Here is a 27,788-nt window from a genome sequence, read left to right on the forward strand (position 1 = left end):
TCATCCCTAACCTCCTGGAGTCACTTCAAAGTCTTCTGCCATAGGTCTTTGTGGTTGGTGGAGCCCCAGGTGCAAGTTAGAACTGTCAGGGGAGAAGAACAAATGGAATGAGTTTTGTTTGTCTTTTAAAGGGATAAGACTAGCTTACTTTCTGTTTCTGAAAAGGTTGCTTCTAAATTCTAATGATGGTTTAAATGGAAACTTTTCTTTTCAGATAATGTGGATGCAAGTGATCTTAAGCAGTTTTTTGAGGCCAACTATTCTCAAATATATTTCATCTTCTATGAAAATTTTGTAACACTGGAAAATAGTTTGAAATTAAAAGGTAAGCTTTTCTACATTTTTGAAAAACATTCAGGAAAATTTATAATTTGTGTATATTTTATTTATAGTTTTATTTATCTAGTCTACATTTTTAGCTTTCTTTCTCTGCAGGCCTTTAGCAAGCATGCGAGATCATGGTGCCCTGGCTAGCATCTTGGCATCCCTTGAGCTTTCACTTATACAGGTGTTAATTGAATCACAGAGGGCACAAATGCCAAAGGAATGATCAACCTAAAAATAAGGCATTAAAAAAACCCCACAGAAATGAAAACAGAAGTGTCTGCTTTTTCTAGACCTCCAGTACTGCTTTGCAGAAGCAAAGTGCTATGTAAGATTTCCTAGATTTCCTCCCATAAATATTATTAGTGTATTAGGTTTGCATGTATTTTGTATATGGTTATGCCCATTTAATAGGATACAAATGAATAGCCAGGTGAATAGTTTACAAGGAAGTTTGGAAGGCCATTTTAACTTCCCTTGAAGTTCATGTCCATCACCCTCCAAGGATGTAGATGTGTTCTTATTCACCAACCTGGAAGCTCCTGGAACTCTTCTTTTTTTTTAATGGAGGCTTTGTTACATAAGTGTGATTGATTACATCATTGACCATTCAATGTATCTATCCAACCTTCTGCCTTACAGGAAAGGTCCTGTAGGTGGAGTGAATGTGGCTCAAAGTAGGACTTTAGGTGAAGGAGAATAGCACTATAGGTGATGGACAGAACATGAGCAAAGACAAGTGTATGCTTAGAGCACATATGAAGAGCTCATTTCTTTTTCTTGCAACATAAGGCATGTGACAGAAATCTTTAGGAAATCAGATTATTCTTGCAAGGAGCCTTGAATTCTAGGCTAAGGAGTTTTACTTTATTTTCAGGTAGTTAGACCTCTTAAAACATTTGCCTTTAACATAATGTGGCTTGTAAAGGGAGAGTAGTTAGGAGACTGATGCTTTCACCGGTGTGACAGCTGCTGTGGGTGAGAACTAGTAAGGTCTAATTCATCGAGGCTAAGGCAAGAAAAAGTATGTGGCTCATTCTCAACATCATTGTCCATGAGGTTGTCTATACGGGAAAGGTAGAAATCAGAAACCCATGTCTTTCAGGAACCCATGTCTGACTTGTGAGGTGCCTTTGTAGCAATGGAAACCCTGCAGAGGAGTCAGATTTAGGAGATGAGAAAATGAGGACCACTTTGGGCATCCTGTGGGACAACTCTTGTATATAGGTGGTATCAGTGTAGTAGAAATATATGGGACTAGAGCATGGAAGAAGGAGATAAAATCATATTGTCAAGAGAGTAAGTGTATTTAAGAAAAGGGAGTGCTGATTAGAACTGTAGGGCAATCCTTTCTTTTGTTGCACAAAGAGGAAAGAGGGAGAGGTACCAGGAAAGTGTTATTCCACAAATTCAGGGGAGACAGAGTTTAAGGCATGAAAAATTGAAAAGCATGATGACAGAAAGGTAAGGTGTAGCATGACTAGGAAATGAGAGCACATTGCTGACTAGTGGGGGGAAGTTCTAGGTAAGGAGCCAGACAGATAGATGGACACAGAGTGGCAAGGCAGTGACTGGGGAAAGTTACCCATGGGAATAGCCTTTTAGAAAGCTTCATGTGAAGACAGACTGTGTCTCAAAATAGTCATGCGAAGGTTGGTAAGGGCTGTATGTTGGCAGATTGAGGAGATGGTCCGCAGAAGAGAGGTAAGTTGGTGAAGGTTCTAGAGAAGTGGGTTGAGACAGTGTCAAGTAAACAGAAGAGAAATGAAGAAGAGGGTGACCTTGTCAATGTAAGGAGGGAAAGGAGGAAGAAGGATTAGTGTAGTCAAAGAGACATTTTGGGATAGAGAGAAAAAACTGAAAGGCTTTCTGTTAGATGCTGTGATTGCTCTAGCCAAACAGAAGCAGATGTCAGACATGGAGGGAAAGAGATTTGGAAGGGATTTGCACTGGGCTCTGACATACAGCAGATGGCTTGGAGTCTTGCTAAATGATGTAGGCTCTACTCAGCCATCAACTCACATATGAGTGGTGTGTAAACTCTGTTTGCCAGTGCATTGTTTTTCTTAATGGATTTTTCAGTTTCCACTTCTTTTTTTTTTTTGGCCAGTCCTGGGCCTTGGACTCAGGGCCTGAGCACTGTCCCTGGCTTCTTCCCGCTCAAGGCTAGCACTCTGCCACTTGAGCCACAGCGCCGCTTCTGGCCGTTTTCTGTATATGTGGTGCTGGGGAATCGAACCTAGGGCCTCGTGTATCTGAGGCAGGCACTCTTGCCACTAGGCTATATCCCCAGCCCCCTCAGTTTCCACTTCTATGATTTATAAATTGATATAAACCTGGAATTTAAATTAGAAAATTTTTATCCCAATTGGTAGTTATTTCGACCTTATTCATTGTATGCTTTGTAAAAAATGAATTAGGCAACTTGTGGGTAAGGACAGGAGGGGGAAAATAAAATCAATTTAAAATTTTTGGCCAGTTTTTTAGTTACTTCTAATATGAAATGATCTGATATTTAATTGCACTACCTAGCTGTGCTTCTTTTCACTTTCTTTCAAAGATGTGAGAAGGAATAAAGTGTGATACTGTGTGCAATCAAAATAGCAACGAAAAAAAGCTGTAATCTTAGTTCAAAACCCAACTACCAAAATAAAGTTCAAATATTTTAAAGGGTCTGTCTCTTTTTTCTTTCTTTGCTTCTTTCCTTATCTTCCCCTTTCTTCCATCCATTCTTTTTGTTTAGGACAATGTGGTGCTTCAACACTTCATTAGCTTGTGCTGTGGAACAAACCTTCCTCAAACAGAACACCTTGAAACAACCATAATCCAGCATATGTCTCTCTAGGTCTGCTGGAAAGTTCTGGTTTAGGCTGACTGTGCATCTGGGATCAACTGTAAAATTGAATGGTGTCATTCCCATGTCTTGGAATTGGCAAGCTATTCACCAGGAGGCCTTAGTCCTCTAAAGTGGTTTCTCATTCACAAGCCAGCAGTGTAGGTTGCATTCCCCTACTTGGCTTCAGAGTCCTGGGCTCAGCAAAATGCCTCACATTTGCTAATGTCACATCAGTCAGAGAAAGTCACGTGACATTCCACATTTAAGGGATGGAGAAAGAGACAAGAGTTTTGAAATTTCTTGTTTTTAGTGTAATCTCTGTTCTACTGGAATGCAAGTCCAAAAAAGGAATAAAAGAAAATGTTTACTGGGAGTGATGGAAATCATTTTATGATAACCTCAGTCTTTTAGTTATTCAGGCACAAACCTAGGAGTTACTAGCCCTGCCTTCAGAATGCATCCAGAATCATTGGCCTTTTCTCCTTGACTGTTTTGATAACACTGAAACTAAGCTGCCAGTATCCTCATTGGAAACTATAGCAGTAGCCTCAGAAAGGGTTTCCTGGCTCTCCTCCTCTCCCCTCCCACATACCCATCCATTTGTGTCTTGCCCCTGGCTGCTTTTATAAGGGCTGAGTTGAGAGGTTACTAGAGAGGTCTGCAAAGCTTAAGTACTACCTTGCCTTTTACTGAGTAAGTTTGCCAATTCCTAAGTTAAGTGATGTAAGCCAAATACTTTGGCATAATGCCTGATTCACAGAATTGACAATAAATGGTAATTGTTGTTGGAGGAAGATATTGTAGTTTTATAATTTTACAGACAGTGTTCGTTTGCCCAGAGATACAGATACTTACGTTACAAACTGCACACTTGTTTTTATTATGGTGCTAGAACCATGTATATACTACCTTAATTTGAGCTGATAACTAGTTGAAAAATGAACAGATTACCTGCTAAGGGATAGTGATAACTTGGGAGCTGTGTCTACACAACTAGTAAGAAGTGGTTCTGTGAGATATGAACCAGCTCAGTTGGCCTTTTTTCTATCTACATTTCTAGTATGTGACCCACACTACATCCAGGTATTTTTGGTTAGATGTATGCATATTGAGCCTTAAATATATTGAGATACCTTTTAATGTAATTTGTAATATCCTTGTATTTAAATATCACCATGGTAACTTTAATTTTTTTAATTTCCAGGGAATAATAAATCACAAAGGGAGGAGCTGGACTCCATCCTCTTTCTTTTTGAAGTAAGTTTTGGTTAATTCTTTTGGCTTTCAAATTTTTTGCTGAAAATAATATAGATCATTTTACTTGATGAAAAATAGAAATGGCTATGGATGAATGTGCATTTCCTTCCTCTCTTTTTTCCTTCCACATACCCACTCACTTTTATAAAAGTGGCTGAAAAGAATGTTCCTGGTTTGTTTGTTTTTTAATGTGGAGAATTTTTCCTGTATGGGTATCTAGATGTGAAGTTATTAGGCGAGAATGTGTGTACATTTTAAATAGTAGAAGCTATTGCTAAGTTGCTGGCTCATTCAGGTCATATAAACTTATATCTAAGTGTTACATAAATTTCCCTTACTTTTACACTGCAGATGGTTGTCTTTATTAATATAGATAAGTATGACATGCAAAAATTCACTGTTTTAACAGTAGATCTTTCTGATTACTAGTGTGGTTGTGTATCTCTATGTGTCTGTTAATCTTATATTCTCTTTGAAGCTGGAACAATGTTTGACTGTTCATTGATCTGTTAAATTTAAAGTCTTGCTTCAAATGTATTAGACAGGTGCCAGATTAAATATAATTGGAGAACAATATTCATAATTGAATTATAAACTCTTCAAGTTAATTCTTCTTCTTTTTTTGACAGTCCTGGGGCTTGAATTTAGGGCCTGAGCACTGTCCCTGGATTCTTTTTGCTCAAGGCTAGCACTCTACCACTTGAGCCAAAGTGCTACTTCCGGCTTTTTATGTTTATGTGGTACTGAAGAATCAAACCCAGGGCTTCAACTCAAGTTGAGTGGCAAGCACTCAACTGCTAAGCCACATTCCCAGCCCTCAGGCTAATTCTTAGTGGACATTAGTCATGGTTTGAAGAGATATTGTGCTAAATTATGTATGAGAAGATGATCTTTTATGACAGTATATATGTGCTCTGGAACTCAGAAGACATGGGAAACTTCCACCTCAGGAATTGGCTCATGACTGGCACTCAACAACTGTGGTTCCCCTTTTTCCTTTGAGGAATATTCTTCTTTCTCAGAATTCCAGGCACTGATTCATGGCATATTTTGTAGCGGTTTTCTGTCGTTATCTTCTTGGGAATGAAATTTGTAAAGAGGAGTTATATTTATCAGGAGCTTTAATTAAGCCTATTACTTAAATTTGTTGACCATCATATGAACATTTCCACTGACTTCAATTTTTAACAAAACTCCCCATACCATCTTCCTGCTTCATTTTGAGAGCTATTAGCTATGTAAGTGTACCCCTTCCTCACTTCTGGATGTAGTCACTTCCTGGCACATTCTTTCTTTTTCTTTTTTATTTATTTTACTTATGTTTTGTACCTGGTTTGGGGCTTGAACTCAGGGCCTGGGAACTGTCCCTGATCTTTTTGCTTAAGATTAGCCCTCTTCCACTTGAGCTACATCTCCACTTCTAGCTTTTGGCTGATTAATTGGAGATAAGAGTTTCAGAGACTTTCCTGTCACAGCCACCGGTACCCAGCTCACTGCCTTTCTTTTGAGGCAAGCTCTCTCGCCACTAGGCGAGAAACTGAGTGTAATTGAACAATTAAAGGATATAATTATTTAAGGTTATGTATAATTGTACCATCAAATAACTCATTGTGTAGTTTTATTTGGCTTTCAGTGTAATACGAAAGGTCTCATAGGGAAACAACAGTGACTTTTTTATCTTCAACATTATTTCTAATATTTAGCCACAATTTTAGTTTTAGTTTATTCATTCCCACTGCTGGCTTCAGCTAATATATATGATTAATTTAATTCCTACATTTTGTCTATAGGTATTTTTATTTTCTTGGATTTTTGGCAACTAATATAATAGCCAGGTTTGCCAGTTAGTCTGTTTTCCTTGCTTACTGGGTAAATAAAAGTCATAAAAGTGTTCAACATATTTAAAGAATTTATGTTTCACAATTAAGAACAATATTTTTGCAATTTTTGTAGGAACTCTATAAATTATATAAATTTGTTTCTATTCTTTGGTAAGATTTATTTTGAAAATTATAGATGAGCCCATCTATACAGTTTTCAAAATTTTCTTTTGCATTGGTTGAGATTATTATGTGATGATCCATTTGATAATAAGATGGCGAATTACAGTTCTAGATAATCCTACCTGAGGTTGGCCTTATTTTCCTTCCTAATATTGTTTTTGGCTGATCCTGCTGTAAAGGTTGTAGAACCTGTTGTTATACATTTCTTCTCTTTTTTTTTTTCCTGATGTCACTGGGAGTTGAAACAGGGCCTCACATTTGGTAGACAGGTGTTCTACCACTGGAGCCACTCTTCCAGCACCTTTATGCATTGGTTATTTTTGAGAGTCTTGTTTTATGTCTGGGCTGGGCTGGGCTGGGCTGGGCTATGGTCTTACTACTTGTACTTCCCTGTGTTGCTGGGAATGCCAGGTCCATGTTAATGCACCAGCTTCTCCCTTAGATGCTTTTAATTGATGTGCAACTGGGACCAACCACTGGGTAAGATGGAGTCTTCTGACCTTCTTTTTGCCTGGGTTGGTCTTGAATCATGATTCTTCAGTCTTCATTTCTCAAGTAGATAGAATTTCAGTCTTGAGGCATGTCCTGGCTTTCTTTTTAAATAGGTTTTTTAATGGAAATTCATATTGAGTATCCCAAACTTATTGTGGGGTAGGGTCTGAGGATAAGTGGGAACTGGCATTTCTAGATCCTGCTACCCCACATCCAACCCCCACCAATACTGTGGATTGAACTTGGGGCCTTGCAACTGTTAGACAAGTGGTCTATCACTGAACTATATCCCTAACCCCACCCTGCATTTTTTTTGGCTTATTGATTACAATAGCTCAGTTTTATACCTTCTTCCTGCTTCCCTCTTTGCTGCTATCCCTTCTAAATTTTAAATCCTGATCTGTTGCAATATCTTATCCAAAGCCTGGTAATATTTTTTGACAAATTACATTTTAAGAATTAAGTTTGTTGTTGATCTGGGGACCAGTTGTCTTATGTTCTCAGAAACCCCAGTCGTATTCTTTCCACTGATTAAGTTTTGATACCATCTCTTCATGACTAGGAAGGAATTATTAGTGATACATTATTATTCACAGGGGGTTAGCTGCCTATATAAGAGAATATGTATTATTCAAAGCTTCATGAAACTTCCATTTAAATATGAGTTAATAACGAACTTGTATTACTTTGCTTATGCTGTATTCTCTGGCTTTAGAAGGTAGATTATAATTTGTATGCTTTGTTCTAGGCACTAAGTAACTTCATTGCTGCTTTCCACCTTAGTATCAGAGAAAGAGACGGTTTATGAGGTTTGGTGTGAAAACTCATCAATGTGTAAATAATTTGGAAAGGCTTCCTTTAGACACAGAATTATTAAGATGTGTTATACCATAAAAGGGATACTGTGTAGGGATGTAATTAAGAAATAGGTTAGAAGTAGAGATGTAAGAGAGTTAAGGAGGCACAAAAGAGGAGCATGTTAAAAGAACTGCTTCCTGCCTTTGTAAGGCCAGAACAAACTACAGGGGAAACTGGAAATAAAAACACTGGCCTTTAGCTGTAGGGAGCTACTGGAGACAGGTTCTGGTATCGTAAGTGACACATAGCCAAGGCTGCCAGTGCAGCCCAGGTTCTAGTTCCAAGTAGTAGGCAGACCTTCTGTGTTTATCTCCATTGGGAGTGTGCACTCACTTTGGAAGTTGATCTTCCAGCTACCTTTGCTGTAGCAAATATACACAAAATTTTATCTATCACTTAGGCTTCTGTTCTTTCTTCATGGAGATGCTGGTCACTTGGTTATAACTATGGTTATAACCCTACCTTTCCTAATTTTTTCCTTTCCTCCTTTCCTCCTTTCCCCTTTCTTCCTCTTTTTTTTTTTTTTTTTTTTTTTGGTGCTGATACAGATGATTGAACTCAGAGTATCACATTCTAGTTTAGCTTTTTTGGCTTAAACCTGGTACTCACTGAGCCATACCTCCGTTTTAGGCTTTTTGCTAGTTAATTGGAGATAAGAGATCAGGGTTTTTTTTATGTCCCAGCTGACTTCCAACCTTGATTCTCAGATCTCAGCTTCATGAGTAGCTAGGATTATAGGCCAGTGGTACCTGGCTTCCTTTTCTTTTAAAAACGTGTTTTAGCCAGGTACCAATGGCACACCTACTCAGGAGGCGGAGACTTTGAGGACTATGGTTCTTAAGCAGAAAAGTCTCCAAGTAACCAGCAATATGCAGAACCTAGAGGTTTGGCTCAAATGGTAGAGCTCCAGGCACTGTAAGAAAGCCAAGCAAGAGTGCAAGGCACTGAGTTGAAGCCCCAGTACCAGCGCTTCTCTCTCACACACACTCACACTCAAACACAAACATTTCTTCTGTCATTGCTGTTCATTTAAAATGGATGTATGAAGACAATGATATGGGACCCCAAAACATGAATTTATCTTTCCATCTTAATTAGAATATAAATGTTTTACAGGGGACATACTCTTTTTCTTTTCCTCCCTCCCTCCCTCCCTCCCTCCCTCCCTCCCTCCCTCCCTCCCTCCCTCCCTCCCTTCCTTCCTTCCTTCCTTCCTTCCTTCCTTCCTTCCTTCCTTTTTCTTTCTTTCTTTCTTTCTTTCTTTCTTTCTTTCTTTCTTTCTCTTTCTCTCTTCTCTTTCTTTCTCTTTCTTTCTTTCTTTCTTTCTTTCTTTCTTTCTTTCTTTCTTTCCTTCTTCCTTCCTTCCTTTTTTCTTTCCTTCCTTCCTTCCTTCCTTTCTTCCTTCCTCCCTTCCTTCCTTCCTTCCTTCCTTCCTTCCTTCCTTCCTTCCTTCCTTCCTTCCTTCCTTCCTTCCTTCCTTCCTCCCTCTCTCCCTCCCTCCCTCCCTCTCTCTCTTTCTCTCTCTCTCTCTCTCTTTCTTTTTTTTTGTGCCAGTCCTAAGGCTTGAGCTCAGGGCCTAGGTGCTGTCCCCAAGCTTTTGTGCTCAAAGTTAGTGCTGTAGCATTTGTGCACTTGCAGGTTTTTGGTGGTTCATTAGAGATAAGAATCTCATGGACTTTCCTGCCTAGTCTGGTTTTGAACTGAAATTCTCAGATCTTAAGTTCCTGAGTAGCTAGGATGAGCCACCCATGACTGGCTTGTTTTCTCATTTTTTAAAATTTTATTTTATTTTTTTGTCAGTCTTGGGGCTTAAACTCAGGGCCTGGGCACTGTTCCTGAGCTTCTTTTGCTCAAGGCTAGTGCTCTACCATTTGAGCCACAGCGCCACTTCCAGCTTTTTCTCTTTTGTGGTACTAAGGAATTGAACCCAGGGCTAGGCAAGCACTCTACCACTGAGCCATATTCCCAGTCCCATGTTTTCTCAATTTTTATAGAGGAAAGATTAGAGTCTTTGAGGAGTTAGTGACCTGTCTAAAGCTGCACATTTAGCAAATGGTAGAGTAGGGAGTTAATTTTTGATCTGATTTTAGAACTTATATTCTCTTTCCTTTCATTTCCTTTTTTTCTTTTCTTTTCTTTTCTTTTCATTTCCTTTCCTTTCTTTCTCTCTTTTGTTCTTTCTTTCCTTCTTTCTTCTGATCCTGGGGCTGGAACTTTGGGCCTGGGCACTGTCCCTGAGCGTTTGTGCTCAAGCCTAGTGCTCTATCACTTGAGCCATACCTTCACTTCTGGGTTTTTGTGGTTAATTGAAGATAAGAATCTCACGAACTTTCCTGCCTGGACTGGCTTTGAACCTCAATTTCCAGATCTCGTCTTAATGAGTAGCTAGGATTACAGGAGTGACTCTCCAGCACCTGGCTAGAACTCATATTCTTAATACACTGCCAAGCTACATGTAGTTTAGGAGCCTTGATATTGTCTTGCCTTTCAGGCTTTTTCCTGATCTGTATCAATCTGTGCTCATTCTTCAGACATATGTACTGGGTACAAACTGAATGTCAAGAACAGGTCTAGATGCTGTAGATACAGCAGTGAAGCAAAATAGACAGCCATCTATCCTCATGAATCATATGTTTATATGCTATGTATCCATTATAAGGTACAGGTTCACTGATAAGAATGAACTTATTTCTGTGACCTGATAAGAATGAACAACTTAAAGATAACAAAAATAATAATTAATTAATAAAAAAGAATAAACTTGGATCAGAGCTTTACAGAACTATCATTTTGGTTGTGGCTTTTGATACTTGATAGGTGAGAGGATAGTTACATAGAAATTTAAGGCACCCAGTAACTTGACAAATAATCCACTTGATTTTGAGAACCTTTTGGATCAGTTCTTGAGAGGTTCCCTCTTCTCCCTAGGTATAGGGATTCAAGGCTGGTATTCTATTAGCCCATTTTGCTTTCATTATTTTCCAGATAGAGTTTTGTATTTATGCTCAGTTTGCCTGGCTGAAATCCTCCTATTTGTGCTTCTAAAATAGCTGAGATGACAAGTGTGCACTGCCTAGTCCAGCCTTTTTATTCATTGAGAAGTGATTGCGAACAGTTACCCAGGTTGGCCTCGAACTGTGATCATCCTGATCTATCTCCCCCAAAGCTTGGATTATATATGTGAGTCATCACAGCCAGCCAGAGCGATTTATTAATTATACCCAGGGTTTGTTGTAGTCGCTATATACATGCAAATGATTGTCATGAAGGAAGAAGTTATGCTTAGATTTGCTTAGAAACAGGAGGCATGATGTGGAGAGACAGACAGGCAGGAGAAATCTTTCTTGTTGTTATTCCCCACCCCACCCTCCCACCCCCAAAGAATGGCAAGGCAAGCAAAGTCAGCAGGATGTGGTTTATTGGATTGGATAGCTTGAATAATTTCAGCAGAACCGGGACCATAAAAATGGCCTTTGTTTTCCATTTTCCCCTGAGTGATTGGGCAGGACAATAATGTCTCAGATGTGAGAACCCATACAAAGAAGGATTATGGATTTGGGATTGGCTGGTTTTTTAATCAAAACTATGTTCTGCCTATCTCTAGGAATTAGCTAACCCTAGGAGAAGTTCTTTCCAGGTCAGTGATGTCAAGAGTGCTGAATACAAAAAATACAAAGCTGTCCACCACATTGAATGCCATCCCCTCTCAGGAGAGAAATAGAATGGTTTGGAGTATTACATACATGGTTAAGAAGACATCTAGAATTTGATAACAAGGAATTGTTTCTCATACCTGATTAAAATACATAGACTGAAACTGAATTCCAAAACCTACGTATGTTCTAGCATTGAAATGCTACTTTTTGCAAATATCACTGTTAATCATTAATAAATAAAACATTTGATTTCTAGATTCCTTATTCTAAATTTTATCCAAATTATCCACCAGATTAAATTGTTTTTATCTTGTTGTTATCATTCCCAGAAACCTGAACTTTTTATAATCTGTAAACTAGGCCAGGCTGGCCTGCCATTTAGATTTCTCTGCCTCCCAGTATAGCTTTCCTTCACGTTGTGTAGCTTCGAGTGCAGTCTTCAGATCCCAGCCTCCTGAGTAGCTAGGATAATAGGTGTGAGCCACTGGCACCTAGCTCCTTGAACTTTTTAAAAATGTAGTTTCATTTGAGTATCTTAATTTATACAACTCTCTTTCTAGGGACTGCCCTTTGCTCTCATCTGGCATGTTCTTTCAGGCTCTGTTCAACCTCACTAATTTCTTCTGGCAAGTAGCTCTAGAGGTACTCATTCTTGTGAGCTTATATAATAATGCTATAATGTGTTACCATTTGGAAGTTCTTTGTTATCCTTTAATATGTCCAAGTCTTAGCTTCTTAATTAGACCACAAAGTTCCTGAGCACAACAACCATTACTTATAATCCTTTATTATCTCCCATAGTGATTTTCACTAGTTAATATTTATTGTTGGATTAAAGTCCTTTGAATTCTCAAATTCTTTCCAGTGGAGTTATTTATCATTATTGGGTTAAAGCCTTTTAATTTCTCATCTGGAACTCTCTGAATAAAAGAGATAGGATATAGGAATCAGAGGAACTATGTTTAGATCAGGCTTTGACATTAATAAGCTGTGTAGCTTGATTGAGGTACACAGTCTTTCTTTACCTTGGCTTCCATGTCTATAAGTACGGAAGGGATAAACTTTGGTGTCTTACCCATGATGATAGGAATGTTTCTTATTTACAGTGTCTTCTTGGATAGTGTGTCTCTTTTTCTGCCCCTTCTCAGGTGGAGGGAAAGTCTAGTTTAGGAAGCACTGACATAAGGGAGGGGCATATTGCCCCAGGTGAGCTATGCTGAGCCAGTGCAGATGACACCTGTTTTTTTTTTTTTTGTTTGTTTGTTTTTTAAGAGGGCATACAGATTAAGGAAGGCAATGAGCTTTTGGTTTGCCTTTATTATTGAAATTACCCACTTGGTTGTTTGATGTGTACCCCAGGCTTCCTTTGAGCTGATGGTTCTCCTCTTCCCAGGTATGGTGGGGGATGTTGGATTGGGTTGTGGGAATGTGAAACCTTGCTGGGTGCAGTTATGTTTGGGACTCATAAGGTGTCCCAGTGGTGAATCCAGGGAGGCAGTGGACTCTGTACTGTAATAGAATTCAGCACTGAGTCCCTTGTTCTTCATTGCTTCAACTGAGCTTGTATAGACAGTGAGTTTACCAGGTAACAAGTCTTTTCCTCCAAGTAAGGAAAAAGGACTTTTAATGACTTCCCTGATAATAGTAAAATATTGGTTCCAGTACAGTATCCCAGAGTTGTGCGAATGGCAAAACAAATGGCTGTTTTTTGTTTGCTATATGCTATTGCTTGTTGTATGTTACTTAGTAACTTGAATGCTGATTTTATTTTCCATACAAAAGTTTTTTAGATTTCTTTTCACATATACTGTTACACTTCAGACATTAATAGTAAATTGCCTAAAGAAAAACCAGAGTTAAGATATAATTGGATTCCAAGCAATTTTGAGATGGTTGTTTTCCCTTTGTCCCCTCTTCTTCCTTTTCCCTCTCATCTTTTGCTTATACTGTATATCTTGTATAACCACTAAAAATGAAAACAAATTAAAAGCCCCTGTGGAAGTCATTGAAATACTCTGGTGGAGTCCCAGTCAACAAATTCAAGCCAGGTATTCCACAAGACTAAGGAACAGTCCCCCCAGTCCCCTCCCTCCCTCCCTCCCCCCTCCCCTCCCCTCCCCTCCCCCCTCCCTCCCTCCCTTCCTTCCCCTTCCTTCCTTCCTCCTGTTTTTGCTTGTACTTGGATTTGCACTCAGGGCCTTGCTTAGCCTTCTTGCTTAGCTGGTGCTCTTCCATTTGGGCCATGCCTTCAGACTAATTTGTTGCAGGTTATTTTGGAGATGAAGTCTTTTGAACTTTCCTGCTGGGATGGCTTCAAAGTGCCATCCTGTGGAACTCAGCCTCTAGAGTAGATAGGATTGCTTGACATGAGCCACAGCACCAGCCTCTTTTTTTTCTTTGCTTGACCTGTTATTACTTCTGTGTGTCTAATGTGCACATATCATCCACACTGCTTCTTCTTCCTCATATCAAGATGGACTTCCTTCCTCACACTTCTCAAGCTATTAGAAATCCTTATTTTTTTATGATTACTGAGTAGAAAAGAGAGATGAACATATAAAATGAACTGAAAAAGCTTATCTCAAATTCTCGGACTTTGTTCTTTAAGGTCTTCAAATTTAGAAATTTAGGTGCTTCACTGGATTTCTCTATCTTTTCAAAGAATGAGTCTAATTTTGATTGCAACTCCTGTATCACTGTCATTTTTTTTTTTTTTTTTTGCCAGTTCTGGGCCTTGGACTCAGGGCCTGAGCACTGTCCCTGGCTTCTTTTTGCTCAAGGCTAGCACTCTACCACTTGAGCCACAGTGCCACTTCTGGCCGTTTTCTATATATGTGGTGCTGAGGACTTGAACCCAGGGCATCATATATAGGAGGTAAGCACTTTTGCCACTAGGCCATATTCCCAGCCCTCACTGTCATATTTTAAAATGACTGATTGTAACTGAGTGATATCAATACAAATTCCTACAGAACTTTTTTTGGTGAGGGAGAGGGGTGGTGCCTGTCCTGAGGCTTGAAACTCAGGGCCTGGGCATTGTTCCTGAGCTTTTTTTGCTCAAGGCTAGTGCTCCTCATACCTCCACTTCTGACTTTTTTTTTTTGGCAGTTAATTGGATATAAGAATCTCACAGATGCTGGGTGTTGGTAGTGTGAGCCACCTGTAATCCTAGCTACTCAGGAGGCTGAGATCTGAGAATCCCATTCGAAGCCAGCGGGGACAGGAAAGTCTGAGAGACTCTTATCTCCATTTAACCCCCTGGAAGTGAGGCTGTGGCTCAAAGTGGTGGAGGCTAGCCTTGAGTGAAAAAGCTTAGGGACAGTACCCAGGCTCTGAGTTCAAGCCCCACAATCAACTGGAAAAAAGCAAAAGAGTCTCACAGACTTTCTTGCTGGGCTGGCTTTGAACCACAATTCTCACATCTCAGCCGCCTGAGTAGCCAGGATTGGAGAACAGTTAAACAAAAACAGTTAACCTATCGTCTATCCATCTTCTATCTTGCATAGCAGTCCAGTTGTCAAGGAAAGTGGATGCTACTAGTTATCATGATGAGACTATTAGGGTATATTTTAATGTATTATAAATATGTTATATGATAATCAGGGCATATAATTGTACTTGTGAGTTTTGCTGATGTTTAACCCTTGGTTTGGACCCCCCTCCCAATAACATTTTTGTGGCATAGTATGATTGGCGTAGTATGACCCTTCTTGAGTCTTTTTTTCAGGAATCACAGTAGAGGACTGGGTAGCCAGTTGTGCCTTTTCCACTGGTCTCATGAGCTGCTGAAATTGTGAATTAGCCCTATAATATTTCCTTGTGCTATGAACTATACTGGACACTGGGAGAATACTAAAATATAGGACCCAATCTCTCTCTGTTTTTCCCCTTTAATGCTGGAGGATTTGAACTCAGTACCTTGTGTTTGTTAGCCAAGCAATCTACCACTTGTATCAGTCCTACAATCCCTGTGTTTTTCAGTGTTTAATTTCCATGTAAGATTTTGTGCTTTTGCCCTGGCTAGTCTGACCTATGATTTTTTCCCTACTTTTCTCTCTTGAGTAGCTGGAATTATGGGCATAGCACAAACATAGCTTGTTTTCGAAACAGTGATGCTTGTCTTTCCACCTCCCAAGTAGCTGGGATAACAGGCATGTGCCTGGCTTGCTGGCTTATTTGTTTCCATATAGTACCATAGAATAACCATAGGTTACTTTGGTGTCTGCTTTTGAATGTGAATGTTTATGATCTCCACAAGCTGGAAGATAGAAGCAAAGTATAAGCCTCTAGTCTCATTCATATACAATTTATCATACACTGACATGTTAATAATTTGAATCAGAACATGTGTGTGAGGTGAATAGAGCCATTTTTAACAGACATTTCAACTCCCCAACTTAATATTCAATGCTAATAATGCAGTATTCTGTATGCATTGAGACTTAGAGGTGAGACACTTGGGATTATCCCAATAGGATATACTAAGTAATGTAGTTCACCTCGAGGGAAGGGGAACTGGAGACAAGATGTTTGTGGAAGTTTGAAATTACATTCTTTGATTATCTGCGACAGCACAGGTGCCCTGCATTTCCTGGCATCCTGGCCTCTGTCACATAGGGTGTCATTTGCCTTGTTGGTAACTGATACCATCCAGAGAAGATCCTCTGGAAATGCTTCCAGGAGTCTTGTAAGGGCATATGGTAGAAACCACATCAAGAGTAAATACATGGGAAATTCACAGTAACATTTGAGCATACTGTGTTTATTGTTAGAATGGCAGTAGACATAAAGATCTTTTCTTCCCTTTAAGTTGATTAAAATCAGTAACTCAGTGCAATTTATGTAAGTTGGACTTTTAAAAAATATGCATTTAGGAAAAAGTAGTACAACTACTTGTTATCTTGTAAATTTTATAGCATCTGTTTTGTTTGGATGCTAGGATGGTAGCTGTTATAGAGTGACACCTAGTGTTTGACCTGCTAATGATACAGGACAGGTCTGAAGGAAAAGAGCCTGACTTGAAGCCTTTTCTTTTCTTTTCTTTTTGGCCAGTTCTGGGCCTTGGACTCAGGGCCTGAGCACTGTCCCTGGCTTCTTTTTGCTCATGGCTCGCACTCTGCCACTTGAGCCACAGCGCCACTTCTGGCCGTTTTCTATATGTGTGGTGCTGGGGAATTGAACCCAGGGCTTCATGTATATGAGGCAAGCACTCTTGCCACTAGGCCATATTCCCAGCCCCTGAAGCCTTCTCTTTCATTCACCAACTGATATGTCAAACCTGGGCCATTCACTGGATGAACTTGACAGTCTCAAGCTGACATGCTTGTCTGTTATGCTTTCTGGTTGTGTCAAAGCAAGCATTTATTCTGTGTTTCCAGGATGGTGGGAATGAAGTTGTGGTATCTCACAGAGGCATTGTTATTTCTTTCATCACTGATGCAGAAACTCTCTGGAAGTGAATTTCTTTTATTTAAAAAAAAATGGTGCAGAAAAGACTAGGTAGGTTATGTTAGTACCCAAATCATGAGATTAAAAGCTACTTTTTTTTTTTTTTTTTTTTTGGCCTGTGCTGGTCCTGGAGCTTGAACTCCAGGAGATAAGAATCTTACAGACATTCCTGCCCTGGTTGGCTTTGAACCATGATCCTCAGATCTCAGCCTCCTAAGTAGCTAGGATTACAGGTGTGAATCACTGACACCAAGCTGAAGCTAGTTTTTAGCTGGAAAGTAGAAGTTTATATGAAATGAAGAACAGAATGGCACAAATGTCTGTGATGGAAACTTCTGAGGTGAGATCTAGGATAAGAAGAAAACTTCTCACGAATCTTATCTTTCTTCAGGGCAGTACCCACTGTTATGAATAGAACTTTATGTTTTAGATTTGAAGATTTGTGAAGGCTGCAGGATGCACTACCATCAAAAGTGAAAAATTTAGTGCAATTTGCTTTTTTTTAAAAAAGAGACTTAAGCCTTCATATTATCTGAAGCAAATTATGAATACATAACCTTTTGAAACTTTTCAAGTGCCTATGCTTCCCAGTTTCTGAATATGAAAATTTCAGTACATAATAGAAAGTTATGAATTTTGCATATAGTACCTAGTAAAAATATCTTCTCATTTGCTTGTCTTTCTAGTTTGTTCAGCACTGATAGCCTTATGTTCTGCACCTGTGCATGCACCCTTTGACCCTTGTTTCTGCATGCTACCCAGTCTTTGTTCAGAGCCTCTACCTACTGGAAGTATCCTTGTTATGATCTATTGATCTTTCTGTCTTCTTCACCTACCGTGAATGTTGTCAGTGTAAAGTAATTCTGGACAAAGATCAAACTCAGCCCTTTCTAATCTTTCCTTTGTCTCCTTTCCATCCTTTGTCACTTATCTTCCTTCTGTCCCCATTGGCAACTCTACAAGGTCTTCCAATCAGTAGCAGGGACTTTTCTTTCTTCTTTCCTCCCTTCATTTCTCTACTGTTTAATCTGCCTAAGATACCCTTCTCTGGGTGTTTTACCCTGTGTATCCTTCGTGATTCAGTTCAAAGATATGCACTTCTTGAAAGTGTGCCTTTCTTTCCTTACTTCCTGTGCATGTAGTGACATGGTTGACTTTCTTGCAGGAAACCAGTGTCTTTGATAGCTCTTTCTTTAGTCTCTCACATAGTTCCTGGCACAGAATGAGAACCTAATAAAAATATTTATTTGTGAATTAAGTAAACTGGGGGAACTAAAGCAAATGTTCTCCAAATCAACCCATTTATTTTATTGCTTTGTTGTAGATATATGTGCATGTGTGCCTCATACATCATTTGCTGGATTTTGTTGACAGTTTTTCTGTTTGGAAGTCAGTTCTACTTTGGGATTTGGTCTTTGCTACAGAAATTTGGCTTGCTTGTACTCCTTACTATTTTATGAGGCGATTAGTACTTTTTACTTTTAACTTTGTTTGGGGGATAGAGGTCGCTCACTTCTGCTTTGTAGAATATGCCTTATAATTTGAAAAATATCCTTTCTATTTTATTTCTTTCCACTAGTTATCTTTAACAAAATACTTTCTAGACCATTTCTTTGGACAATCTATATCAAGAATATAAAGAGGGGCTGGGGATATAGCCTAGTGGCAAGAGTGCCTGCCTTGGATACACGAGGCCCTAGGTTCGATTCCCCAGCACCACATATACAGAAAACGGCCAGAAACAGCGCTGTGGCTCAAGTGGCAGAGTGCTAGCCTTGAGCGGGAAGAAGCCAGGGACAGTGCTCAGGCCCTGAGTCCAAGGCCCAGGACTGGCCAAAAAAAAAGAATATAAAGAATAAAACACTAAGTATAGTCTCATACTTTTACTCTATGTATCGTTATTATTTCCCATTCTCAGCTATTTTAAGTATTTTATATCCAGACTATTTTATTATAGTATTTTTAAAATGCTATTGTACATATGTTGTTTTGGGAATTTGTTGTATTTTTATAACCACCATATTCATTTCTTTTATGTAAATACAGCTTACTGCCATAATATTTATATATTCAGACCCTGTGATGAGATTATTTTGATTAATTTCTATATTTGCAGGAAAGTGAATCATATAAATCACATGGTATGTTGAGAAAGTGAGGTATGTGGCTGATGAACTTCCAGCTCTAGAATTTTAACTTCAAATATATATATATAACTGGCTGCATATTTTACCCCCTCAAAACTGTATATTTTGTCTGCATCTCAGCATAGCTAAAATACCCTCTAGCAGTGTTTATCATGAACTGCAGTGTTTGTAGGCCTGAAGTCTGCTTTGGGACTTCTGCTATTATGTTCATGTGTATGCATGCGCTGATGCTTCTTCTACTGACTTGTCTATCCACAGTGATCAGCTAATAACTATGTTATACTCTGCAAAGGGAAAGACTAGGGTCAGCCTTAGTGTAGGATGAGTATCCTACACTTTCTATTTAAGCTTATATGGTACTTGTAATTATTTACTGACAGCAACGTCAAGTATGTTATGTCTACATACTCTTCTCTGTCCTTTTTAACTTTTTGGTTTTAGAGAAACCTTGTGATGTGCAGTGTCCGGTGTAGTGGTGCATGGGGGCATCTGCAATAGACGAATTGTACTTTGCATGTTTTTCATCTCCATGTAATTATTTTCTGATGTCAGAATGTTATTTAATGATGCATCCATTTCCTTTTTTTCCCCTCGATCTTTTAAACTGTCATTCAGTCTTAACTTGAGTCTTCTAAAAACATGGATCAGAAGTTTTATACTGTCTTTTTAGTAAATCTGTTTCAGAGGACGCATTGCTTCTTTTGCTGAATTATCATTCTAGATGTCTTCCACTTTTGTGGGTCAGGGATATTGCAGGTCACTCTACAGATACTCAAGCCTCTCTGCAGCTTCATTTCTGCTACAGCTGGGATCCTTGCCCTTTCTAGATGTCTATTGCCTAATCAGGCTTTCCAACAATATAATAGTGATTTATTTCAAAAGTATAGGAGGGCGAAATTAACCTCCTTTTGAAAGTTGTATTCCATATTTCCTTTTGACATCTCTGCTTTTCCTTTAAGCTTAGTTTTTAGGAAAAAATTTAATTTGTTTCACTAGCTAATTAAATCATTGCCTCTTGAGTGATAATCCAGTCACAAACTGAGATGTTCGGAGACATTTCTATCTTGTTAAGTGCCTACTCACCGGGTTTCCACCATTTAAGGTACATCTACCTTCCCATTCTTTGTACATGTGAACTAAAATCAGAAGTTCTTTAAAATCTTCTTTTTGTAGTTTTTTTTAAAACTCTTTTCCCTATTGGGACATGCAGTGTTTATTAAGAAACATGACACATTGGGAAATGCTTTTGATGTTGGGGATACCAGATAGTAATAAAGTGTGTTTTCTCTCAAGGAGTCCAGCATCTGAGAATAGAGGATTGGATGAACAGTCTAGTTAAGTTAGGCTCCTCCCTGAAGATGATGTTCAGGTTTGTGCTAAAGACCAGCAGGGATATGACAAATTGGAGCTGTGCTTCCCTTAGTCATAAAACCATGACTAGTGATTAGGTAGTATACTGTACTAAGGAAGGATTGATGGTGTAAGAAGAAAAATAACACTCTCCTGCTAAGAATATATTCCTTTTTATTGTCCATATTCCTTTAGAATCTTCAATGACAATTTGTTACCCATAAGTATGGACAATAATAATTCCCTTATTTTCTGTATTTCTTTTAGCTATCTTGCATTTTAAGTCTAGGTTTTGAAAAAAATGTTAGTTTTCTCATAGTTGTTTTATTTTCAAGATTATCTTAAGGTTCTTCATTTTCTTCGTGGTACATTAGAATCAACTTTTGTTCTTAGTAAGAGGTAAGAGGCCACAAGACAGCAAAAGAACAGGCTGCCCCCTCTGTAGATCTGTGTAGAGACATATATGCCATTGAGCTCCCATGGCCACGAGTCCTTTTGAAGCCAGACCATACTTGATGTTTAGGCATTTATAGAATATTTTCTTTAAACTGAATCACCAGTTTGTCTTCTAAGTTTTCTGGACATTTATTTCTCTAATGGTCAAGTAACTAAGACTTGTCTGCTTTTGAACTAAACTTCCTATTTTCTCTCTGAGCATCATTTTGTTTACCCAGCACTATTGGGCCATGCATGTAGTTGGGGGAAGGGATGCTTTCCATCCTGTCTACTTTTAGATCAAACAGGTTTAGTTATTTTTCAGTAGATCAAATAACATAAATAAGTATGTGGTATTTCCCTCATTCTTTACCCTACTTTCTACATGGGATTGAAATAAAGTATAATCCATTGGGTATGTTCCAATCATCTGATAATAATTTGGAAAAAGTCCCATTCAAATTAAACCAGGCTGGGAATATGGCCTAGTGGCAAGAGCGCTTGCCTTGTATACATGAAGTCCTGGGTTCAATTCCCCAGCACCACATATATAGAAAACGGCCAGAAGTGGCGCTGTGGCTCAAGTGGCAGAGTGCTAACCTTGAGCAAAAGGAAACCAGGGACGGTGCTCAGGCCCTGAGTTCAAGGACCAGGACTGGCCACCAAAAAAAAAAAAAAAAAAAGATATCACAAATTAAATGAAGACCCACAATTTTAAAGTATACCATAGCACCTTGTATAAACTCCATCTTACATTTCACATTATTCCTGGTCATGTAGTAAGTTGTGAAGAAAAAAGAGCTACGGATAATCAGCTAAAAGAATGACAGATTCCCTGATGTGCTGATCAGTAGTAATACCTAATTTTGATTTCGAGTGTGCTATAATGGATTACCATATAGATGTAGCTGAGCACTGAGCATTAAATAGAGCCATGTGTTTTTCAGAAAAGTAATATTTATTCACACTGTGTGACTTCCTTGAATTTTTTTATTTTATTCTCCAGTGAAACTACAAACAAGATGTCAATATCTTATGTGGCATTCACAGCAGTGTAGCTTAGACTATCAGCTGCAGTAGAAGAAATGCCAGATTGTCTTTGTCTCATAAAGGTAGGCTTCATCTGGGATTTCTGAGGAATAGACTTAGCATTTAGACATAGATAACAGTCTTTGGCTTTACTTTTATTGACCTCATAGACTTAATGTACAGAAAACAGTGGTGGCTATTGCAGTATTTGGGTACAAAAAGACGTATCCATACAAATATTATGTCAGCCTCAGAATTGTTGTATGAGTTTGTCCTTTTAGGAATATTTTTAGTAGCTCAGACATTAGGCATCGTGTTTCCTATCCAACCTTATTGAGTTATTTTGTAGTGTTTTAAAGTACATTCACCTTGTGTAAATCTGAAAACTTTTATTCAAGTAATCCTGGCCTTAGAATAAGTTGAAGATTACTTTTGTAATCTTTTTCTGGCAGCATCTGTGTGTGTATATATATATATATGTATGCATATGTGTGTATATGCATATAATATGCATATATCCATATATGCATATATACTACTCCTTTTCTTTACTTCATACTAACAAAAAGGAAACATAAGTCAGGAGCAACAGTATATGTTTGAAAAAGCTGAAAAGCATGATTCAGGGCCAGGTTGGGTCTCTGACTAAATTAAAAGACTGAAAAACAGTGAGGCTGTCAAACATCTGTCAAGATAAGATGTATCCTGAATCTTTCATTTACTCAGCACCTGCTTGATAAGATGGTAACAGATGGTGATCCTGCAATGTAGCTGGGGTGCCAGGTCCTCTTAAAAGAGAATACATAAGAAAGTAGGGCATCATGTTCCTGCTGGACCATTTGCTTAAGTGAGTGAACTGAAGGGAAGGGGGCAGAAAAACTGTAGGAAGACCTCAGCAGGACCAGGCTTCTATCTGTATGATGTAGCAACCAGCTAATTAGAAACAAGGTCAGCAGAGAGCCTATTTCCCTGAAGTGGACTACACTTTTCTTAGTGCTTAAGCTCTCTGTGTGTGTGTTAATCTCAGGGTTTAGGCAATGACCCTAAGTTTTTTTGCTCAAGGCTAGCACTCTACCACTTGAGCTGTTAGTAGAGCTGTGGCTCTACTAACAGATTTTTGGTGGTTAACTGGAGACTTTGGTTAATCACAGACTTTTCTACCCAGGCTGGCTTCTAACAGTGATCCTCAGATCTCAGCTTCCTAAGTAGCTAGGATTATAGGTGTGAGCCACCAGTGCCTGGCTTCAGCCTTGTGATATGATGAGAATAACCTAATAAATAGTTTGAAGATTGCTATGGTACACAATAATTTCTTCTGCCTAGGTTTCTGTTCAAAAAAGAATTTGCAACCCAGCTAAAGGAGTGGCGTCAGCTGATGGTATTCAGCTGTTAGTGCCTTCAGTTTTCTAGTCTGGTCACACTTTTCTCTTATAGCCCTAAGCTTCCAACTGAGCAAGGCTAGAGTAGGAGGGTCTTCTATTTCTAGTTGTACAGGATTCCTAATCTTTGTCTTAGAGCTTCTTAGATGGCAGAACCTAAGGAGGGGCTCCTGCTTTCTTCTTATCTCTTTCCTAGGTATTTACTTCTCAGTCAACTACAGTAGACCATTGGTATTCGTGGGTATATGATTCCAAGGAGACACCATTGAAAATTAACTGCGCTCAAAGTGTATAGAGTTTAGTACTCTAGAATTAATTAAATTTACCTGTAGTATAAAGTGAGTCTGAGCATCTGTAACTTCAAAATGCATGAAGCAGATGACATTGGTTTCATAAGTATTACTGTTGTAAACAGTAATACTGCTCACCACACTAGTTGTTACTTCATGATGTTTGATTCATTTTTCCCTATATTGTGACCCAACTTCTGTGAAAAACATATCACCTTTCAACAAATTATAAAAAAAATTACTTTTCCATTTAAATTAAACACAGCCATTTTCATGTTGTCCCTTGTGCTGTGTGTGTGTGTGTGTGTGTGTACATTGGACCTGGGGCTTGAATTCTGAACTTAAGCACTGTCCCTGTAATTTTTCTCTTTGCTTAAGGCTAGTGCTTTACCATTTAAGCCAAAGCTCTACTTTCATCTTTTTGGTGGCTAATTGGAGATGAGTCTCATGGACTTTCCTCCCAGGCTAGCTTTGAACCGTAAGTAGCTAGTATTACAAGCGTGAGTCACTGATACCTAGCTCCATTTGCTTTTGCTGAGACATTTTCATAAGATTATGGGCATTGAAACACTCAACAGATCACAAAATAATATAAATACAACTGATATAATGTGGGGTTAAGGTATCTCTGTATTAACTGAGCTTCACAATGTGCAAATCAGAATATGAAACTTTTCAGCAGTCCTTAGAACTTTCTCCAAGATAGATCATCTTTTAGGACATAAAACATATCTTTAAAAATATAAGAATATTGAAAAAAAAGCTCAACATCACATTCTCAGAGATGCAATGTAAAACTGTAATGAGGTATCACTTCATACCTGCTGAGAATTGCTATTATCAAAAAGACAAAGGATAGCAAGTGTTGGCTAGGATATAGAGAGATGGGAACTCTAGTATACTGTTGAGAATGTACATAGTAAACCATTATGGAGAACATAATCATTATGGAAAACCATTATGGAGGTTCTACAGAAAACTAAAAGTAAAATACCAGATGATCCAGATATATCTCTCTATATACATATAATGTATAATGTATATTATATAATATTTATTAAATATTTATCGTATATAACAATATATTTAATCTCTGGAAATTATATACATATATTACATCATTTTATTATATTATATTATATAATTTGTTATAATTATATAATACTCAATTATATATTTTATAATGTATTTTATATATAATATATAAATATATCAAATATAATTATATATGATATATGTATATATTGTATATGTATAATATATTATGTGTAATGCATACAATTTAATATATAATATATACATACAATGTAATATATTATATATAGCACATACAATATAATATATGATTATAATATAATATATAATCTCCAAAGAGTTTACATCAATATATTATATACATTTCATATATATGTATATATATAATCTCCAAAGAGTTTAAATCAGTATATGGAAGAGATACCTGCACTGTCACCTGAATTGCAACATTTTTCACCATAGCCAAAATGTGAAATCAACCCAAGTATTTATGAATGGATGAATAAAGAAAATATAGCACAGATAGGCAATGGATACTATTCAGCCCTTAAAAAAAGAAATTAATTTTGAGCTGTGCACCAGTGGCTCATGCCTATGATCCTAACTACTCAGGAGACTGAAATCTGAGGAGCTCAGAAAAGCCCATGAGATTCTTATCTCCAGTTACCACAAAAATGTTGGAACTAGAGCTGTTGCTCAAATGGTAAAGCACTAGCTTTGAGTGAAAAAGCTAAGAGACACCCCCCAGGCCTTAATTTCAAGCTGGTACACACACACACACACACACACACGCGCGCGCACACACACACACACTAATAGTAATAATAATATAATGATAATTTTGAGAAGGATTTTTTATGTGTGTACTAGTCCTGGGGCTTGAACTTAGGGTCCCTGAGCTTTTGTGCTCAAGGCTAGGACTCTACCACTTGAGACACAGTTCTATTTTTGGCTTTTGGCGTGGTTTATTGGAGTTAAGAATCTCATGGACTTTTCTGCCTGGGCTGGGTTTTTACCTCAAGCCTCAGATTACAGCCTCTTGAGTAGCTAGGATTACAGGAATGAGCCACAGACAAGAGGACCACTAATTTGGAAGACTTTTTTTAAAAACTCAAAATGTTATTAGGTTAAGTCTGAAATGGAGGCATTCTCTCATTCAAGAAAAAGAATGGAGAGAATTCACTGACTTTAAGCATGTGAACAGGTATTTACTGCTTTTATTTTATTTTTATCTTTGGTAGTACTGGAGTTTGCACTCAGACCCCTGAGTTTGTGAGGCAGGCACTCTTTCCCTCAGCCATGCTTCCAGACCTGTTCTTTGCTGGTCATTTTTCAAATAGAGTCTTCCTTCCTGCCTGGGGGTGCACCTGGATATGATCCGTCTGTGTTGAGCTAGGTGCACATCATTAGTTCCAGTTCTTGGTTGAGATGTAGTCTTAGGAACTTTTCTGTTCTAGCTGGCTTCCAACTGTGATCCTTCCAGTCTCAGCCTTTTACATAGCTTGGATTATAGGCACATGTCACCATGCCCAGTTTTTTTTTTTTCCACCAGTCATAGAATGTTTTATTTTAAACTTGCTGTTCAAATTTCCAAATACAACACATGTGGCAAGAACAACAGTTAATACATGACATCTGTCCCGTTCTATTCTTAAACTGTCTTTTCTATATGATATGATATGTTACAATTGCAATTTTTTATATTCATGGTAATCTTAAAGGCAGCAATGTCTATATTCTACCTTGAAATAGTTCTGTTAACACTATGAAACTTCTCTATATGACAGCTTCTTCCTTTTAGTATCTACTGCTGCCAACATTAATGACAGAATTCAACATACTATTAAGCTGTTGAGAGGTACTTAATAAATCAACTCCCAATTTTAAGTTAAACTGAACTTCAACCTAATGCAAGCATTGTCCTAAATCAGTATACTCGTCTACTTTTCTTAAAAATAGTTCCATTCTGAAATAAGTTTTGTGTGTGTGTGAGATACAATAATTTCATCTCTTATCCCTAACAGAACTCATGCTGTACTTTTTTCTCAAAATATATTTAATATATTCTGTGCAAAATGTTAAGTTCTGCATAGGTATGTACCTTATTTTGAAAAAGTTTATAAAATGTAACTCCTAAAAACAACCTCAATATTGGACAATAGAGGAAGAAGGAACATATCAGACAAAGCCTAATATTTCACATGAGAAACTAAGTATGTTCTTAAAGCTCCAGTAATACATTCCTTGAAGATACTCAGAATGCACTTTGGTCATTATTAAACATATTAGAACATAGGCAAATAAAACAAAATGCCTTCTCTTGTTGTGTATATGAAGAAAAAAAAACATATACAACAAGGTTGAATTGAGGCTGGTCAAAAGGAATGGTAAGAGCAAAGTGATAGGACAATGGCTCTATTCTCCACACATTCCTGATTTAAGATTATGATTTGAGAATTAGAACTGCACCATTCAAATAAATTATTTATAATTAATTTTATAAATTACTTAAAACATGGCAAAAATGTGAGGATATTCAACATGACTCTGCACCAAGAAAATTCTAGATTGTTTTCAAATAAATTCTTTGCTTTAGAAACCAGATGCTCAGTTAACAAAAAAAGTCACAGAACATTTTATGTTTCACGTAATTCCTAAAATACTCTTGATTGTACAAACATAACAACTTAAAATCAAGGCCCAATATAACATACTGTCGTATTTTCCCCATTTACCTAAAATGCCAGCATGACAAGTTCCCATTGGACACTTGGCAATTACTGAAGGGGAGAGTAGTTAATATTCCAGGTTAAGATAGCCCTTATATACTGGGGGGGTGGAATGGGGTGGGGGTAGGGTGGAGGGGGGATGGTTGGATGGGAGGTTGCACCTTAAGATTAAGTTTAGACCATGCCCAGTTTTATTTGGTTTCCTTTCTTAAATTCAGAGCTAACGATTATAAATAACTCAGAGATATTTGAGGAAAAATGATATACATTTTATGTTAGCATGAACCATAGCAAAGGTCATGGTTACTCTCAAATTTCATAATTGCACATGCAAAGTAATTCAGATTGATTTACTGAGTATTCACTGAGCACCTACTGTGTGTCATTCAGGGATCCTCTAGGAGATTAAGGATGCTTCAGGAAGTTCAGAAGTGTTGCATACTCTACTGGAAGCTGTGTGGTTAAAAGCAAGACATTAGCATGACCTTTCATCTAGGGAAGAGGGCTGTAGAGAGGACAG

General features: G+C 38.0%; 1 protein-coding gene and 1 long non-coding RNA gene across 2 annotated transcripts in view; one reads left to right on the forward strand and one right to left on the reverse strand.

Moving 5' to 3' along the window:
- Ralgapa2 (Ral GTPase activating protein catalytic subunit alpha 2) overlaps window positions 1-27,788 on the forward strand; it is a 304,413-nt gene that overhangs the window by 25,837 nt on the left and 250,788 nt on the right. The window contains exons 2-3 of the mRNA XM_048348713.1: window positions 215-325; window positions 4,365-4,417. Of these exons, the coding sequence (XP_048204670.1) occupies window positions 215-325; window positions 4,365-4,417 (164 nt within the window). The remainder of the gene's footprint in view (window positions 1-214; window positions 326-4,364; window positions 4,418-27,788) is intronic.
- LOC125353204 lies at window positions 14,295-21,267 on the reverse strand. Its single transcript, XR_007211289.1, has 3 exons — window positions 20,159-21,267; window positions 16,403-16,405; window positions 14,295-14,336 (listed from the first exon to the last, which is right to left on the reverse strand). It is a non-coding gene; the product is annotated as an uncharacterized LOC125353204 (long non-coding RNA).

This window comes from Perognathus longimembris, chromosome 6 (assembly GCF_023159225.1).
Source record: "Perognathus longimembris pacificus isolate PPM17 chromosome 6, ASM2315922v1, whole genome shotgun sequence".
NCBI classification, from domain to species: domain Eukaryota; kingdom Metazoa; phylum Chordata; class Mammalia; order Rodentia; family Heteromyidae; genus Perognathus; species Perognathus longimembris.